General features: G+C 36.1%; 1 protein-coding gene and 1 pseudogene across 1 annotated transcript; both read right to left on the bottom strand.

Moving 5' to 3' along the window:
* Positions 1–357: 357 nt before the first annotated feature.
* ARABIDILLO-2 lies at positions 358–11490 on the bottom strand. Its single transcript, XM_008234235.2, has 12 exons — positions 9292–11490; positions 8981–9139; positions 8818–8898; positions 8560–8691; positions 7524–7651; positions 6742–6829; positions 5237–5331; positions 3937–4000; positions 2565–2740; positions 1711–1932; positions 1059–1143; positions 358–927 (listed from the first exon to the last, which is right to left on the bottom strand). The coding sequence occupies exons 1-12, from the start codon at positions 10639–10641 to the stop codon at positions 751–753; spliced, it is 2757 nt and encodes a 918-aa protein (XP_008232457.1). The 5' UTR covers positions 10642–11490; the 3' UTR covers positions 358–750.
* Positions 11491–15768: 4278 nt separating this feature from the next.
* Positions 15769–18208, bottom strand: LOC148917183 (uncharacterized; annotated as a pseudogene).
* Positions 18209–18680: the final 472 nt, after the last annotated feature.

The raw sequence follows: 18680 nt of genomic DNA, 5'->3' as shown, positions 1-18680 counted from the left end.
TTGAAAACATTGCATAACTAGAACGTATAAATACAATTCTATTTCAAACCCTAGTTCTCAATTCGACTCGATTGCTTCTCAAATTTGCATGGTTTTCAAAATTATGCGATTCTTGCATAAACCATGGAACCGGTGTCATCTATCCATGCCTATTTCACTAATATAGGGCATAGTTTAAACAAAGAGATAAACATGTAATTTATTCACAAAATATATCCTCAGAGGCATCACCTCGGAATACTGTCAGTACTAAAAAAACGTTCTTAGATTATTAGTCCATTTCTTCAAAGCTGCAACTAAAAAGAAATGGATAGAGGATCAACTAATGCAGTTTTTCACCAGATTGTTGCCAGGACGAGTCTCAAGCAGCTTTAATATATATCATTATATAGGAGACATCATCACAAAGAATACGAACAAAAATTGAAAATGGTTAAGGATACAAGTGCTTAAACTAATCCCCCATCTAAACAAACTTTTTTTTTTCCTTATATGATTTGGTACAAAGGGGGTGGGTTACTTGAACCTAAATTAACCATCTTTATGCCTCAGAAATGGGGGACAGAAGAAAAAATGAAGATCAAGCTGATTTGCTGTCGGGGCAAGGTTTAGTTCTTTTACATGAAAGATTACAGAGAACAGCATGCATCCTTGTGGTGCGACATCCTGCTGTCCACGGAAGCTCATAACAAAGCATTAAATCAGCCTCCATCAACAACCCTAAACGGAGATGTTTTGCTGACAGATGAATTAGAGTGATGGTTCTATATGGTGATGCTCAAGATTGCGAAGCACAATTCTAGCAAAGATTTTGGCTTCAAGCGGAGCAGTTGCCGCAGCAGCTGCAGCCCGCAGAACACGTGCTGCTCCTGCATTCTGCATAAGGCTGGCATGGTGCATGGCATGCCGGCCACCAGGAATGGTAAACTGCAGTTGAAAGAGTGCATACATAAAAGATTGTTCTCCTTAAATAAATAAAGGATATCTGCATTGGCGCTGAACACCACCTGGAAATATACCCTTTCTCAAAGAGGGAGAGTCTAAATATGCACAATTACCTGAAGAAGAGCAAATGCAGCACATGCCTTGAGAACAGATGATGGATTCCTCAGCATGGTAACAAATCTTCCAATTTCAGCCCCGCTGACAGTACAAGGAAAAGTCAAAATTCTGATTAAAAAAAAGCAAATACTACGGGGAAAAATCAAAGTAGCCCTCTCAATTGACAATATAAATGAACTTCCTGGTTAGATGTACATAAACCAGAACAGTAAAACAATCTTTACACAAACATCAACCACTAGAAGATAAATAAATAATCGATCGACACCCATAAACCAAGGAGATAAAAGTAATACTATCAAAAATAAATTATCAAGTAATTTGGATTATATTTTAATGTTATTTGGTAAATTTCAACCATAGCAAAAAGGTTAAAAGGTCCTGGAAAACATTGGATTGGAACTATGACTGTTGAATATGTTATAGATGACACATGATTTCCACAAAATGCATGGTATGCAGGAGTAAGAATATTAACAAACTAAGGACGGCTAACAGGCATTCAAGGGAACCAAATGAGTGGCTTAGAAGTTGGATAATTATATGCATGTATAACCTAATGAAAGAAGAGGAGAGGAAGGCCAAAGGAACAATGAGTTGAGTGATTACGGAAAAGGATAAACAAAGCCAGAGAGAGAAAGAGAGAACCTGCATCTCAGATGTCCTGCTTCTTGAATACGAGCACCTTCGGTCACTTGTGCCAATGCTGCAGGGGCTGATGATGCTGCAGCAGCAGAAAACGTTTGTTGATCAGAAAATGTGAGGACAAAGGCCTCAATGTGCTTAAGAGCCATCCTTCTAGAGCCATCTAAGCTCACACTCTTTGAGATGCTTTCTGATGAAGTCCCTATCAAGGCAAATTCATCCATTCTGCACAGAGCATTAACCAACTTTAACATAAGGAAAAAAAATTAAGAAAAACTTTAAGATATATAGATGCATGTTACTCCCAGAAACAATTTTCATCCCAGTTCCATAGTGAGAAAATTTACTTCCCATGTAAATAATCATTATCATATACCTATGCCATAGGAAACAGCAAAATAAATGTCACAAAAAAATAAGCATGGCCATCAACTTCACATACTCTGACAGGTCGAGATGCGCACTCTCTAATAATATAGTGTGACTTATAAGCTGTAGGTATTTTTTAAATCAAGGTTTTCAACCAATACAAGTTTTCTATATCTCTTTACTACAAGATATTCCTATATAATACAAAATTCCCAAAAAAATAAAAGGAAAACACTTCAAAAGGATAAATTCCACCCATGTCTAAGGCATGATATTTTGAATCAAAGGTTTCTACACTGAAATCATCTTGTCAGAGCTACCAGCAAAACCAGGTTTCCTTAAAATGAATAAACCATAAGACTCAAAAGGATATTAAACCCCATTACATATAGAACAAAAATCCAGGCATTCAACAGAATCTTGAAACAAAATAAAGAGTAATATCCACACAGAAAACAGCTAGGCTACAGTCACGCTACAACAAGTACCTGCCATCAAACATGTACGCCAATGCCAATGCAGCCATGAAGCGAGCCATTTTTGACACCGATGAAGAACAAAGATTAACAAGAGCAGGAACACCTCCTTCTTCCACAATACGGAGAGCATTACCAGGGTTAAAAGCAAGATTCCAAAGAGCACCTGCAGCTGTTTCATGGACATCCTGAAAGTTGAAGAAAAAATCAAAATCATATCACTTTCATATTGTAGGAAAAAGTAAAATCAAACAAAAAGAGGTTGATAGGAGACATGAGCAGATATCTGTAAGTAAATGCACTAAACTCAATGAAGCATATACCCATGAAGGACTTTATCCACAAACCTTGAACAAAGACAAAGGTTAAATAACTTAAAAACTTTCCAATTGGAACACAAGTGAATTTATATGCATTCATTATTTTGGAACTTTGAAGCAATATAAAAGCCTTGTTGCGTCGTGCTGTTATTCAACACTAAATGAAAACCAAAAAAAGTAAATGAGTATAAGAACTTTCCTAATTTTGACTAACAACTAATACAGGATGTAGAGATCTTAGCTCTGGTTCCCAAAATTTCTCGTATCTCATTATTTTACAGATTGTCGGCTATTATCTACTAAAAAAAAAGACACGCGAAACTACTCAAATACTATACTTTTTCATACTTAATTTCAAACTGAAGCATGCACTATCACTAAATTCAGCTTCTATATTTCATTTTGGAAAAACATATGTTCCCATAAATTGAGTAATCAATTCCAGAGCCTAGATGAGTGCAATCCACAACGATGGAGTACTATTAAACTTATTTCTCAAACAATCTTAGTAGTCAACGCAACTATCATTCTTTAACTATAAAAACCATCTGCAATTTTGATAAAATAAAAATAAAAAGATAATATAAAAAATTTCTTAACAGTGCTTCATTTCCTCCTATTGACCAGGAATATCTGTTTACACAAGATTATTTTTCCCTTATAAATGTTTGTTTTACCATTTCACCCTAAATTTGGAAATTTCAAACATACTTGGCTTGTTTAAGAAATGTAATACCATTATAAGAATTTCCGGATCAAGTTTTAGCGGCAGAATAGAAATTTCGTCATTTTTTTTTTCAAAGAAACCAACTTTTATTAAATGACACAAGAAAGATATAGCAGAAGTGGCCAAGCAGGCCACAACCGAAAACAACATCTAAAATGTCTAACACTACATGATTTGTTCCTTTTGCCGATTTTTACTAATCTTGAAAATAACTACTGATGTCTCATCAAAAAAAAAAAAAACTACAGCTGCATTTGACAACAAAGTTAAGACAATAGTTTTAAAATAGACCTTAAAGATTTCGAATGATAATTGAAAAAATAAAATAAATACTTACTGCAGCTTCAGAACGTGCCAATGCAATCAAAGGCACAACACCTCCTTCCCGTCCAATGGCAACGCTAACAACGAACAAAAAGTGAATATCAATAATTCCAGCATTGAATGAATAGTAAATATTCATATCATTGAAAGAACATGGTAGTCTTAAGACTACGATGGATTTCAAAAAACAACAATATGTGACTGGAGAACAAGGATATTTAGCAGATCACTAGTTATTTGATCCATTCATAAAAGGCATAAGTGAGTGATATTCTTTAAGAGCATAAGAATTGAGTAATTTTGAAAGGAATCATTCCAGAATGAAAAATTACCCCATTACCCAAATGAAGCATGATCAAGTAACACAAATAATTATGGGCATTGATTAGATAATTTCGTAACTTCAACTTAATAAGTCCTTTAGATGGAATCTGGGTTCTAATAATTGCTCACAGATTATCTACTCGCTCAAGGTTTTCATGTATATTACCCTAAACCCTTTTCATGTATAATACCGAAAGGCTGTTTCGAAATTTTTTCCATCAAATTTGATGCTTTGGGAAGGGGAAAGAAAGCTAAAATCCTTTGCGGCAGTCTGATGCAGGCAGTGGTCTGGAACCTTTGGCTGGAACATAACAAGAATCTTCGAGGATTATAAGGGAAAGGGAGTGGGAGTGGTAGAGTTATGGGATAGAGTGAAGTTTTGGGCTGCTCCTTGGGCATCAACTTCCCTTGCTTTTGAGGATATATCCTATCCTACAATTATGCGCAATCTGCTGGCTGTAGTATCTTAAGGGGTTGTCTTTTGATTGGCTGTTTTGTTTTCTGTGTTGAGTGTTTGTTTCACTGGCTAGTGTTTCTTTCTTTTTGTCTGTGTTCTAAATGTCCTCCGTTTTTATCCTTTCAAATTTTGAATAAAAAAATGCTTCTATTCCCAAAAAAAACAAAAACAAAAAAAAATGTATATTACACTTCTTTTTTCATGCAAGTGTACATAACCTGCAAGTTGACCCAATGGACAGCACACACACTGACCTCCCCCACCACCAACATTTCCTTCCTTTTATACCGTTCTACACTTGTTTGGCAGCAAAAGTTCCAAGAAACTAATCATCACTGTCTAGCTCCAGAGTGAGACCAGATATCTTACATTGCATTCCAACAAGTTCAGTAATGATATAAGATACATACATTTGAAATAAATAAATAAACGATATCTACAAAAAGACATGCATTATCAGGCCAAACTCTATGTCTCATATTAGTTTTTGAACTAGTCATTCCTAGTTGTGTTAAGAAGAGCAAGCACATACCTATTGGCTTCTGACACTGACAATCCCCAAAGAGCACCAGCAGCCCTTTCTTGAAGACCTGGGGAGGCGTTTGAGCAGCCTTGTGCAAGAGCAACCTAAATAACCCACGTGAGATACATACAATGCAACTTTCTGGCGTATAATATAAAAAAATTGCACTTTAGCTAGTCGGGTCACTTAAGCTTAAACAAAACAACAATTTCAAAGTATTACTATTTTAGCTCAAATGAAAGATTGAACTGTTAAATTGTACCAAAACTTTTAAACAATATAAATTTCCCTACTCAACTTGAAATCAGCATTTTCTCACATAAATGGGCATATTCAAAAAAAATTTGTGTCAAAATGTATCCGTTGGTGCAGCAAAAATGAAATGGGCTAGCATAACATTCACATTTTTAACTCAAACTGACAAGAAACCAACTGGACCCAGATTATACATTTGGGTTTAAATTGTAATCTTGCGTGACAAAAAACTAACAGTACATAAACAAAAACACACACAAAAAATTGCTAGAAAGTATGCATGTTGGAAGGGTTTTCCCATCCTTCAGCTTACAAATTGTGAGTCCAAATGCCATTCAAATTATCACCAAAAGGTTTCATGCAGATATGAAATGGTTCACACAAAGAAACTACTAAAACCATCTGTTTTAATCAATTTCCTTTGATATTCTCTTAGATCCAGACCAGAAAGGTAACAAGTTTTGGTCAAACCCTAAATTGTGACATAACTCTTAATAAAGACTCTTTCATCATAAAATAGCATTTATTACAGCATAGTAACAACCTATTAAATTCTCCAGAGAAAATAAATAGTACATAAAAACAAGGGAAAAAGTTCAGCTTCAAGCAAAAAAGTTGAGAAAACTGAAATTAGCATACGTACATATTTTTGGAAACCTAAAATAAAATTATATGGTTACAGTTTTGAATGAGCTAGGTCCCCTCACAGCACATCAGGATAATACACTGCTTTCGAGGACAAAGACTGGGTTCAAACCTGGGCATTCTCCTCTTGTAGAATATTTAATAAATTTAAAACAAATAAATGGCTTTTCCACTAATAAATAGAGAACAGATTTCAATGCAAAAACAACCCTTCCCATGAATCTCAAAAACAAGAAAAGGTAAAATCACTGTACTTTCCTTATCAACTTCGGCGGACAGGAACGTCTTCCATACGCACTCTTCATTATGCATCATAGTGAAAAAAATTGGTATTTTCAATTATCATTTTCAACAAGTAGTAAATTTTAGGGCAAAGAGTTCCAATCAATTATTTTTGTTCCCCGAGTCAGCAAGCAACCTCTATGACAGAAAGCATTGAGAGATTAAGAAGCTATTTCTACATAGGACCAAACAATTTTCTTCCTCTAAAGCACATCAAGCAATATACTTATCATAAAACACTTTCTTTCTTTTAGGGATTTGAATGAGAAGCTAGCATGGATGCTACTGGCATTATAGTGTTGTGATCAATGAGGGTAAATAATATATCATACCAAGGCCTCAACACCACCAGCTGCAGCAATTGCTTCTCGGTTTCTGTCATCGAACGATAGATTCCACAATGCACCAGCTGCCTCTTGCCTGTTAAACAGGAAAACAAGGTATAGTTTTACCTTGGTTGCACAGATAGAAGTTGACAAAGCTATAAACAAAATGAAGAGAGTGAAAAACCAATTGGTCATGAGTTGGAGAGGCCTAAGACATTATATTGTAACACTAGGCTTTACACTCCCGATGTGGGATATACTCTCAACATGCCCTCTCACGTGTGGTAGCCAAACACAGATAACTTATATTGGGTGGCGTAGGAGCATGCTTGACCACTAGGCCTAAAATGTGAATTTCTCGCCTAATACTATGTAGAAGTTAGGGCATCCAACCCAAAACCAATTTGCCATGAGTGAAGAGGCCCTTGACATTATATGTTGTAACTCAAGACTTTGCATTCCGGAAATGAGATACTCTCAACAAGTCTAAAGCTTAAGCATATCAATGAACATTTCTTAACAACTGAAAATTTTCTTATTACTTTTGTTCCTTAATTGAGATTATGCTTCCTTTTATTGTGGTGTTTGGTGGAGGAGGAAGAAGAAGAGGGAGCAGAGGTACCTTGTTCCATTGGTGTGTATACAGAAATTAAGTAAGAATAAAAAAATTCACTGGAATGAAAGTATATGTAGATGACAAAAAAAATATCAAACGAATACAAATAAATTCACCCAAAATATTCGAGTAGCTTAAACAATAATGTAAAACGTAATCCACAGTAAACTACCTGACACCTTCATGAGGAGATTGTGTAAGCTGAACTAGTGCTTCAAGAGCACCTGCCTCTTGTCCAACTGCAGCATTATTACTATTACTATCTCCATGAGCAGCCAAATTCGCCAAGGCACGGGCAGCCTGGTATAACCAGAAGTGCATTAAATAATTTGCTAGAAAGCAACACACAATGCACATGTACACAAGCAAACACACAGGTGCATAAACAAGAGGGAAGTAGGGGAGAGAGCGAGAGAGAGAGGATCCCATTGTAAGATGCGCACCAAACTAAATAATATTTGACATTTGAAAATACATTTTAATTAAGAAATCTACTTGGAAACATAAAAAATTCCTAGCCCATACCATTTTAGTACCAAAGTGCTGAAAGAAAAAACATATGGGGTTAGGTATTAATGATGAGGCTGAATGAAAGGGAATCCAATACAATAGTGAACGGATGTCACTAGAAGATCCAGTGAATACATAGAATAAGGAAAACTTTTCATTAATTTAATGTTACACTGCCTGCCATAAGTCCAAGCCATGAATTGGCACTTAGATACGGAGGCACACCATAGGAGCCTTAGACCGAGACAGATCATAAGAAAATAGTATGAGATTCTTATAAACAAAGGACAAACCAGTCCCTACAACCTGAATCTTGACGAGGTGGGTGTCAAGGTCAAAAAACCACAATGATCAAGACCAGATTTGAAGGTTTCTTGAAAATAAGCTTTTCCTAAAACGTCAACCATCTTTAGCTATACAATAGATTATACACAAGCTGAAGTTGAGTCTTTGTCGAGTTGTTATTTGGAGCTTAGCAATATTATAAGATCAAATTATCCAATTGAGCCGACCAAAATTATAGCAATATTTAAAATAAATAGTAAGAAGGCTTCTAAGTTAGTCTAAAGAAACAAACATGTAGGCATCAAGAAAGCAAGCAACATTGATTTCTGAAATTTTATTTACAAATCACTTAAGTGGGCATCCTAGAGATTTCAGTATGCACATCCAACCGTGACAATGAAAAGATTTACTACCTGCTCTTGCACTCCCTCAAACTTGCAGTTACGAGCAAGCATCACCAAAGCCTGCACACCACCTGCCACAGCAACCTCTGTGCTACACTTGTCATCAGCAGCTAAATTCGCCAATGCACCAGCTGCACGTTCCTGAAATGACACACATGGGAAGCAAGCCACAACTTTAATCACCATGCAACAGAACCCCAAGTGTATTGCATGACATGTCAGCATTGTATGGAAAGAGAAAAAATACGGGACAAAAAGATAATGTACCAGAACTCCATCACCACCAGAGGACCATTTGAAGATAAGATCAACTAAAGCTTTTACTCCACCGGCCTCCGCAATGGCACCCTAACCAGAAAATTTAATTTATTACAAGGAAAATTTTGGGGTATATGTATGTGAGAAAACAATAGATTGTAGACTATCAAACCTTGTGCTCTTCTCCAACAGAAAGATTCCAGAGTCCTCCAGCAGCCTCTTCTGCAACCAGCCTGTTCATAGACCTTGCCAAACCAGCGAGAATATTGATTCCTCCTTCCTCAGCAACAGCTTTTGCAACATTGGCATTAACAGACAAGTTTGCTATAGCCTATTTAAATAACAAATAGGAAAAGGAAAGTCAGCCTAATTCCACATCTACATCACCAAATAACCAGTTCCTATACTGACCAAATGAAACAAGTATTAGTTGAAAAGAGGAGTACTCATAATTACATGAAGAAGAAGAAAAAAAAAATTAACCTTAGCAGCCTCTGACTGGAGCCCTTCCCTCCAAGATTTTGCTAGGTTTAGGAGAAGGCGTATGCCACCATCCTGCATAACCGCTTCAGCCCTCCCGCAATGTATGCTAGCATTTTCATCATCAATAACAACAAAAGTTGCAAGTCCTGTAGCTGCCCTTTCTTGAACATCCTCTTGTGAGCTTTGCATTAAATTGAGCAACAATGATGCGCCTTGCTCGAGCCAAAAATCGTTTAAACCCTGTTGATTGCTCTCGGCAATGCGCAAAAGAGTATGAGAGAGAATCCACTCAATCCAAGTCATTATGTCATCCAAGTTCTTATCCTTGTTCTTTGAATTCCTCCAATCCAAAAACACATTCTTCCCTTTCTTTGTAATGTCGACTAATAAAAAAGCTATTTCTTTCATAATTTCTGAAAAAGGGTCAAGTAACAATTTATTTTTATATTTACGACGAGCAAAGTTGGTGTCTTCTTCAAGCACAGGACAATTCAAGGCACATAAAACCTTCAAGCTCTGTGATGATGATAATAACCGTGAAACAGCAGCCGAACCAATATCAGTTCTTGAAACATCTAGCCCAGTCAAGTTAGGCAACTTATGCCAAAGATGTGAAACCACACCCCATTTCATATTTGACGTCCCTGCTACAGAGAGAAAACGAACTGATAAAACATTTCCCAATGCCATCTCGTCAATGTTCAGACAGTCTATGAACCCGATATCAGTCAAATTTTGACAATGCTTAGTTAAAGCAATAATAGCATCAGCATGAACATCCCTAATTCCCGAAAGTCGAAGCTTTTTCAATTTAGGACAGCAAATAGCTATTGCTTTTATAGCATCACTGCTGATCCTTTCACAGAAATCTGGCCCAAGCTGGAGGCTTTCAAGTGCCTCATGCCGAGCCACAATCACAGAAAGTGTAGCATCAGTTATTTTTCTGCAGTAATCACCACTTATTTCACGTAAATTCCTGGCCTGAAGATGCAATATTGCATCAGCAGATTCTGCTCCCCGAAACCTAAGCTTCTGAAGATTCACACATCTTGCAGCAAGTGAAGCTGCCATGGCATCATTGCATTTGTGTGCCCTAAGATCCAAAGAGGTCCACAAACACGGAGAACTTCCAAGAACTCTCCATGTTTTGCAAGTTGATGATAAGCTTGCTCGATCACGATAGTTCAGACACGAAAACAACTGGATTACTGTATCATCTGGCAAACTAGTCCAATCAACAATCCAATTTTGCACTGAACCTGAAACTTCTTCCTCAATTTCTGGATAACAAGGCAAAACCACCTTCTCCTTCCCCTTCCTAGCCACCTTCCGCCGCACCCTACGACTCATATCCGAATCAATATACACAGACCCAGAAACCAATAGTCCAAAACCATTCAACTACACAATACCCAAATCTTATGACCAGAGAAGAAAAACGCACAGACCCAGAGACATGTAACCTTTAAACTCAAATCCCAAGTTCTAAAACCAGCAGGGAGAACATGACAAGCCCAGAAACCAATACTGTTCGCCCCAAAAACCCTAATGCTCAGACAAGAAAGTAATTGTATATGTAGTAAACAGAATTAAAAGGTTCACAACATACAACAATCCAAGTCTACCGATTCCAAACACCCAACGAAATCTGGTATCCTAAATGCATTACACAGAAGGAATTATATGGTTTCTGTCAAACCTGCGAGCTGAGGCTATGTGGATACCCTTAAATCTTCAAGCTTTCCAACAAAATCATATGCCTTTTATAGAATTGCTTTCTAGAAGCTGCAAATAGAGCTTTTGATTGATGAGAGAGTGAGCGAGGGAGAGAGGAGACAGAGCTGAACAAGGGTCGGAGAAAATTCAGGTGTGTTTTTTACAGAGAGAAAGAGGAGAGCAAAGCCAAACCCTCAAAGCATGTATCTACCCCTCTCCCCAATAGCCTTCGCTTCTTGTTTTAGTGCACCAAATGAGAGAGAAAGCGGGAGGAGGGTATGTCTGTGGAGATATTGGGATAAAAGGAGAGAAGAATTACAGCATTGAGGTGTGAGAAGCCAGAGAAGAATGGTGTGAAAAACCATATAGCTCATCAAGGAGCATCAAAAATCAATAACCTCCATTATATAGTTTGCAATATTTGGTGTTTCGGCAAACAACAATTTTTGGGTTATGTAATTGTTGGACCAAAAAAAATTGTATACAATCCTTATTCTTTATATATTTTTATTGTTTTACCAAGGAAATCAAATAGATATAAAATCTCATGAAAACAAATGCATTGGGAAATCCCTCTTCTTTTTACCCCAAATTTTCATTCCCTCTCTGTTCCCTTTTTGTTTCTAACTGTGGATTTCAATATACTTCTAATGTATCCGCTAAGACAAAAATATTGGGTCGAACTCTTAGTTTGTGTCAAGGTAATAATTGTGAATGGTCATTGACTCCCAGGGAAAAGGTGGAAGAGTGAGCCCCATTATGTGACATACAGTTGCATCATCTTTTCATATGTAATGTGAAAACTCATACATCTTCTAAGTCCCATATTTTTAATGTTGGCATTGTTTTGCTTACATAAACAAAGATAAGAACTGCTAAGGGTTTGTCGGTCAAATGAGTAAGAGCGTTTATTCTTACATTCGAAGTCTTAGGTTTAATTTTCTCCTCCTTTCAATATTGCTTGTTAAAAACAAGCATATGTATGTATTTAGGCTCACAAGGAACACAACATTCCTCCATCATGTTGATTCTCAAGTTGAGAACTAAGGGCATCTACAATTCTGTTGATTCCTTCTTGTCATTCCATTTTTTTCTAATTAATACAAAGGGAACTCTTTTCATGAGCTAACAACCAATGGATATTAAACAGACGAGGCTCCCATGCTTGGATTCCATCAATCGACATGATTTAGAGGTCAATTGGTTGATATATCCATCGTTCTAAGTATTACATGCTGCATTCATTCATCAACATTGTCTACTTTATTCTTTCTTTCTTTTTTATTATTTATGAATAGTATTTTCTCTTAAGTGGTGAATGATGTATTTATTTCCAACTACAGTTCTTGATATGAATTTTATCACTTGAATTTTTTGCTGAAAGAAGAGAATAGGAACCTCAAATACACTATTTCTTACTTGACATTGTCCATGCGGATCCCAAAAAGATAGGAACTTTCGGGAACACTCTCAACTTTATCATCAACCCCTTATTATAGAGCAATGAAACCCTAAAAGACTAGGAAAATCAAATTATCAACCGAGAGAAATTGGAAGAAAGAAAAAAAAAAAAAAAAAAAAAAAGGGAAGTAAGACATAATATAGAAAAAATCTAAAACTACTTAAAATACATAATTCAACTCAAAAATCCTAAATTCAATGGAAAGAAGAAACTATAAATATAAAATATAAAATTGGGAAGTCTGCATGGCCAGCGATTGTGTACGGAAATATTTTTACTCACTACTCTAACCCAATGTGTATTCGCACCAGCATTTTCAATACTTGACACACGTGTCTATAGACATAATCATGGTTAACTTTTTACTTTGTATTTATGGAATCATGGTTATCCATATGGACATGTATCAATTGTTAAGAAGGGTGATGAGGGTGATGAAACTACACTTTGGTTAAAGTGGTGAGCAAAAATGCTCTCATTGTATACAAGAGGTTGCTTCCTTAATCCATCTTACTCTTTGAATACTCTTTCGTAAGATTCCTATTGCACTTATGGCATATTTACTAATTAGGAATGATAGTGTAAAGAATGGGATCCCCAATCAAGGTCATTCTAGTATTCACTAACACTTCGAGAATCAAAACAAGAGTGGGACTCGTATAAAATCAGCAATCACACCCATGACATTTATAGAGTGAGAGTCCATAGTGAACAGGTGGTAATTGATGGTAATCATGGATCATAAATAATCACTCTAATTTGTACTTACTGCGATTCCAACTTAATAAATATGTCATTAGACAACATATTATCATACGTGACTTATCGAGTATATTGAGTTGCATGCCAAATTGAATTTATAATTAAACCATAAAGAAATTTTCAGTTTTTTTTTTTTTTCATCAACTAATTGTTGAACATAACGCATTTTAAGCACCCGATCCACGACCCATGCTTCCAATCGTAAGTCAAGGAACAAAAACCTTTCCACTTTAGTTTTTTGATTTATTTGTTTTCTTTGAGCGTTAAATGTAAAATCTCTCGTTGTCCCTCCAAAATTTGTTTTATCTGATTCCGTATACTCGCAAGTTGCCAAGATTTTGCGTGTGTGCCTAATCTTGTAGAATTTAGGTCATAGTTTGGAGATCAAAGACTCATAAAACCCTTTTGTTGAAAATTTGGATCTGCCCGTTGGGTCCTACTCTAACAACATCGATACTGTCCCCACTTTACCACGCGCCCAATCCGTCAGGTGTGGGGTTTTATCAGAAAAGGCCTCGGTATTAGTTAGAGTGTGGTAATTCTATTTAAACCCATTTGTTTTCTTTCACTCCACCGATGTGGGATTCCAACACTCCCCCTCACGTGTAATCACACGTCACACATCGGCAATTGAAACTCAGAGGTCAGCTCTCGTTGGGCCCACTTGTTTTTCAATGGAACTCAGAGGTCGGCTCTTTTCAAGCTTCGTTGGCATTTTTAAGAGTCCGACTTGTTTCCTTTTTCTTTTCTTTTTTTTTTTTTTTTTTTTTTTACAAGCGTCGTTAGCTTGTACGAACCTGGCTCTGATACCATGTTAGAATTCATGGATTCAGCAACTCATTTGTGGTATTTTGGATGTTTTGGAAGAAATCTAAGTATGAGAGAATGTTGCTCTGAAGGAGAAGAATAGAAACTGAAAAAGTGTGTACTGTTCATTCCACTATACCCAATTATATCTGTTGTAAGAGAGAGAAGAGAGATTCTTCTCTAACTGATTTACACAGGACTTAATCCTAACCATTGATCTTATCATCCTATGAGATGATTACACATGTCACAATCTAACACCTTATATCCTAGGCTAGATAAGAGGCCACTTGGACTATGATCTAATGACTCATATTACAACCAGAAAAATAACATATAAAATTGAAATAAAATTCAAACATAAAGAAACTTTGGCGCCAAGGATTTCAGCTCAAGGGTTACACATCAACACTCCCTTCTAACCCTTTGGCTGATCTCACTCCGAGTATATCTCTAAGATGCACAAAATGATCCTTGGATAAAGCCTTGGTTAGAATGTCTGCAATCTGATCTTCAGTTTTGCAGTAGATTAGTTCAATCCCCTTTGCTTGAATAGCTTCTCGAATGAAATGAAACTTCCGGCTAATGTGTCTGGATTTCTGGTGAAAGACAGGATTCTTTACCATGGCTATAGCTTGTACGGGCCTTGGCTCTGATACTATGTTGAAAATTTGGATCTGCCCGTTGGGTCCCACTTTAACAACACCGATACTGTCCCCACTTTACTACCCGCCCAATCCGTCAGGTATGGGGTTTTATCACAAAAGGCCTCAGTATTAGTTAGAGTGTGGTAATTCTATTTAAACCCATTTGTTTTCTTTCACTCCACCGATGTGGGATTCCAACACCTTTGAATGTCAAAGTAATCTCTCTTATATATATCCTTCACCTTCATAGGACAATAATATTGCTTGCCCAAGTATTTTGTTCAACATGTTGACCTAACATTTGTATATGTGCTATAATTTCCTAGCGTTAGGAAAAATCCCAAAATTTTCATCAACAAATTATTGAGGTTGTTCAAGCTAAGCTAAGGTAGAGGTGGATGCTTTGGATTGGTGACTGGATCATTTGTAAAATATCATTTAAGAATGGGAGAAACAAACGAACTGAAAACCCAAGAAAATAAGCAAGAAGATACAAAACAACGAACTAACGTTGTTCGGCTATGTGTCTACGTCCATGGCCAACAAAATAGAGGTCATCAAACCTCTAGATTCAAAGCTTGATAAACAACTAGAAAGAACAAGGTCAAGAAACAAGGAAATAGCGTTACCTCTCTTTTCTTCTCTCTCACACACACATTTTGCCCTTCAACATTATTCTCTCACTCAACTCCTTGAGTGGTAGTATTCAATTCTTCTCTCTGGCTTGCTGATCCGTGTAAAAACATGTGTTGTTTTATGTGAATGTTAAATTAATTGAAAATGGTGAACAAGTTGTGTATTAATATATGTTTGGTCAACTTTTGCACTACATTACATGAAATTTGATGCATTTATTCATACTTGTTATCTTTCATACCCTTGGGGTTAATTTTTATTCTAATATGGAAGAATGGTTAAATATTGTTCCTTGGCAAGCAGCGGCGGATCCATGAATTTTTCAGTAGAGGTGCAATTTTCAAAAGCTAAGAGCTCCCCCAAAAAAAAAAAAATCTAAACATCCTTATAATTTAAACAATACTAATGTTATTCATAATACATTAAAAAAATATCATTACAATTACCCTACAATTGTTGCCGACGAGATTTCATATCTTGAAAACGTCGCATTATATTTATATTACTAATACAAGAAAAAACATCTTTCTCAATGTAAACAACCAAGCTATCACTCAACCATTGATTCCCTATTTTGTTACGCAATGGTGTTTTCACAATATTCATAGCTAAAAAGCTCTCTCAACTGAAGCTGTTGCAACGGGTAAAACTAAAGCAAATGTAAGAAGTAAATATATATAGTTGTATATTCTACTCCTTCATGTATTCACCAATTTTTCTGCCAAATCAGTAATTCCTTTCAATGATGAAAACTCAGTGCTGCTCTGCATATCAACAATATAAAGCCCAAGTTGATCTTCAGGCTTCATGAGGTCTCGTCATTAAATTCTTGAGGGTAAAATTGAGCAAAACGAAGTATTTGTTGTTTGTCAAAAGCTGCAAAATTATAAGCTGGACTCAAACATGCCATACAAAGAAGCAATTCAATATTTACCTCAGTGAAGCGATTATTCAATTCCACTAGTTGCTTATCAATGATAGTAAGAAATAGGTTCACACGATAATAATGGCGGTTTGTGATTTTCTGAGCTTTACGACGTGATCTCCCTTGTGGTACAAATAAATCATCCATGTTAGGAACATCAATATCATTGTTGCCACAAAATATTGATACTTTGCCAAGCAGATCATCAAAGTCATCATCCCTCATGGCTTGTAGCTTTTGCTTACATCTTTGGACCAACATCATTGCATTCACAATATCTTGATCTTTCTTTTGTAATGCCTTTGACAAATCATTTGTGATTCCTAATATAAATCTCATCAAATATAGGTGAAACACAAAGTCAAAAGTTTGTATTTCTTTCCTATTTGCTTCACCTAAATTATCTTGGTTGATATCATCAACAATCCATTCAAGTACCTTTACCACGGGATGAAACATAGTATTAATACTCAGTAAAGTATCATAATGTGAGTTCCAACGTGTATCACAAGAACGTTTGAGAGTAGTCTCTTGATTTAACCCTTGCCATGTTTCAAGATCATCAATTTCAAGAGCTTTCATAATATCTTTTTGTTGTTGCTCTCTAAGTGCATCACGACGCTTACACGATGCTGCAATAATGTTAACAACACTACTAGCCGTTGTGAAGAAAGTAGCAATGTTTTCATTACCCTTTGCCACAGCTACAAGAGCTAGTTGTAGTTTATGTGCAAAACAATGGACATAATATGCCTGAGGATATTCTTTCAAAATCTGTGTTTTAAGACCATTGAGCTCACCTCTCATATTACTAGCACCATCATACTCCTGTCCTCGTAGCCTGGACATGCTCAAATTTGTTGAAGAAATCAACTGCTCAATTGCCTCTTTCAATTTGCTACTAGTCGTATCAGAGACATATTGGACACCCACAAACCTTTCAATAACTTGCCCTTTTTTGTTCACATAACGCAACACCACCGCCATTTGCTCTCTTATTGAAACATCACGTGATTCAACTACCAATATAGAAAAGAATGCATCGTCTATATCCCTAATAATTGCATCAATGGTTTCAGCATCACAAGAATTGACAAGTTCTTTTTGAATGTTAGGAGCAATATACTTGAGATTCCCTAGAGCATTCTCAAACACAACGGCACGAACTTTCTCATCATGATCGGCAAGAAATTGCAAAAGCTCCACATAATTACCCTTATTGCTAGATGTTTCGCTTTCATCATGGCCACGAAAAGGAAGACCTTGTCTAGTGCAATCAAGTGCGGTAGTTAATAGAATGCGATAATTAACACGAGCTTGGTTTGTCTGCTTAATCACAATGGTTTCAACGTGTTGCTTCTGATTCATTAAATTTGTACAATGTTGTGTAGCTTTATTGTGAAGGCTTCCAACTTGTCCAACATGGTCCCTAAAATTCTCAGGTCCCTTCCTCCAATTTTTAAACTCTTTCTCAGTGAAGACATCGCTTCCAGCCTTTCATTGTTTATCAAAGTCGCATTTAAAAAGATAACAATGAAGACAAAATGCAGCATCTTTCTCTTTATTATACTCTAACCAAACAAATGAATCAAACCATTTCACAAGAAAACGTCGATTACTCTCCCTCATAAGTGTTTGAGGCATATCGTTTTGGCTTTTAGGCTAATAAGGACCCCTTTGCAGATAGGCTCTTTGGATTTGTTCTCGAAAATTGGGATTATAATAAGTTATTGGAGGTCTCAGGCCAAGGTCTGCAGGAAGATTAGCTAATATTTCATCCAACTCAGTAGGCGGATTATTTGAAGGTTGATTTGAACTAGCCAGATTATTTGAAGGAGGGTTGGAACTAGCCGGATTATTTGAAGGAGGGTTGGAACTAGACAGATGATTCGAAGGAGGATTTGAACTACCCAGATTATTTGAAGGAAGATTTAAACTCTTTCTCTGAAAGTACCGTTCCATAACTGTATAATTGAAACAAAATAAGGGTTTTATATCTATTATTATGACTAATTGACTATAATTTATCAAATAAATAAATAAATAATTATCAAATTATCAATTAAATAAATAAATAAAAATTAATTATACCTCGAATAACGTGTCACGTACCCTCTTTCTCCTCGAGTTTGCTACTGATCTTAGTGATATAGAGAGAGCTAAATAAGAAAAAAAATTATTAAAAAAGAATAAACAAAATTGGTGTTTGGTCAAGAAAAAAAAAAGCATTCGACTTACTTTGGGTTGGCGTACTCAAGAAGAAGAAAAAAATGCAGGATTCTTGTGATGCACACACACTTTGATGAAATTGGGTGATGTTATTGATCTTTTATAAAGAGAGAATTCTCAATTCTACTTAATTAAGGAATTCCCAACTCTATTTAATTAAGGAATTCCCAAAACCCAATTGAATAAAGAGAACTTTTAATTAAAA

The sequence above is a fragment of the Prunus mume genome, linkage group LG5, assembly GCF_029339155.1.
Source record: "Prunus mume cultivar Tortuosa linkage group LG5, ASM2933915v1, whole genome shotgun sequence".
NCBI lineage: Eukaryota > Viridiplantae > Streptophyta > Magnoliopsida > Rosales > Rosaceae > Prunus > Prunus mume.
Note: the sequence above shows the minus strand (reverse complement) of the source record. Positions and strands in the feature narration are given on the sequence as shown.

Coding starts and splice junctions, on each gene's coding strand:
- ARABIDILLO-2 (XM_008234235.2), bottom strand. CDS start 10,641: ATGAGTCGTAGGGTGCGGCGGAAGGTGGCTAGGAAGGGGAAGGAGAAG. Junction 1,144..1,710: donor GCAGGACATCTGAGATGCAG/GTTCTCTCTTTC, acceptor TTGTACTGTCAG/CGGGGCTGAAATTGGAAGAT. Junction 928..1,058: donor CTGCATTTGCTCTTCTTCAG/GTAATTGTGCAT, acceptor TTTCAACTGCAG/TTTACCATTCCTGGTGGCCG.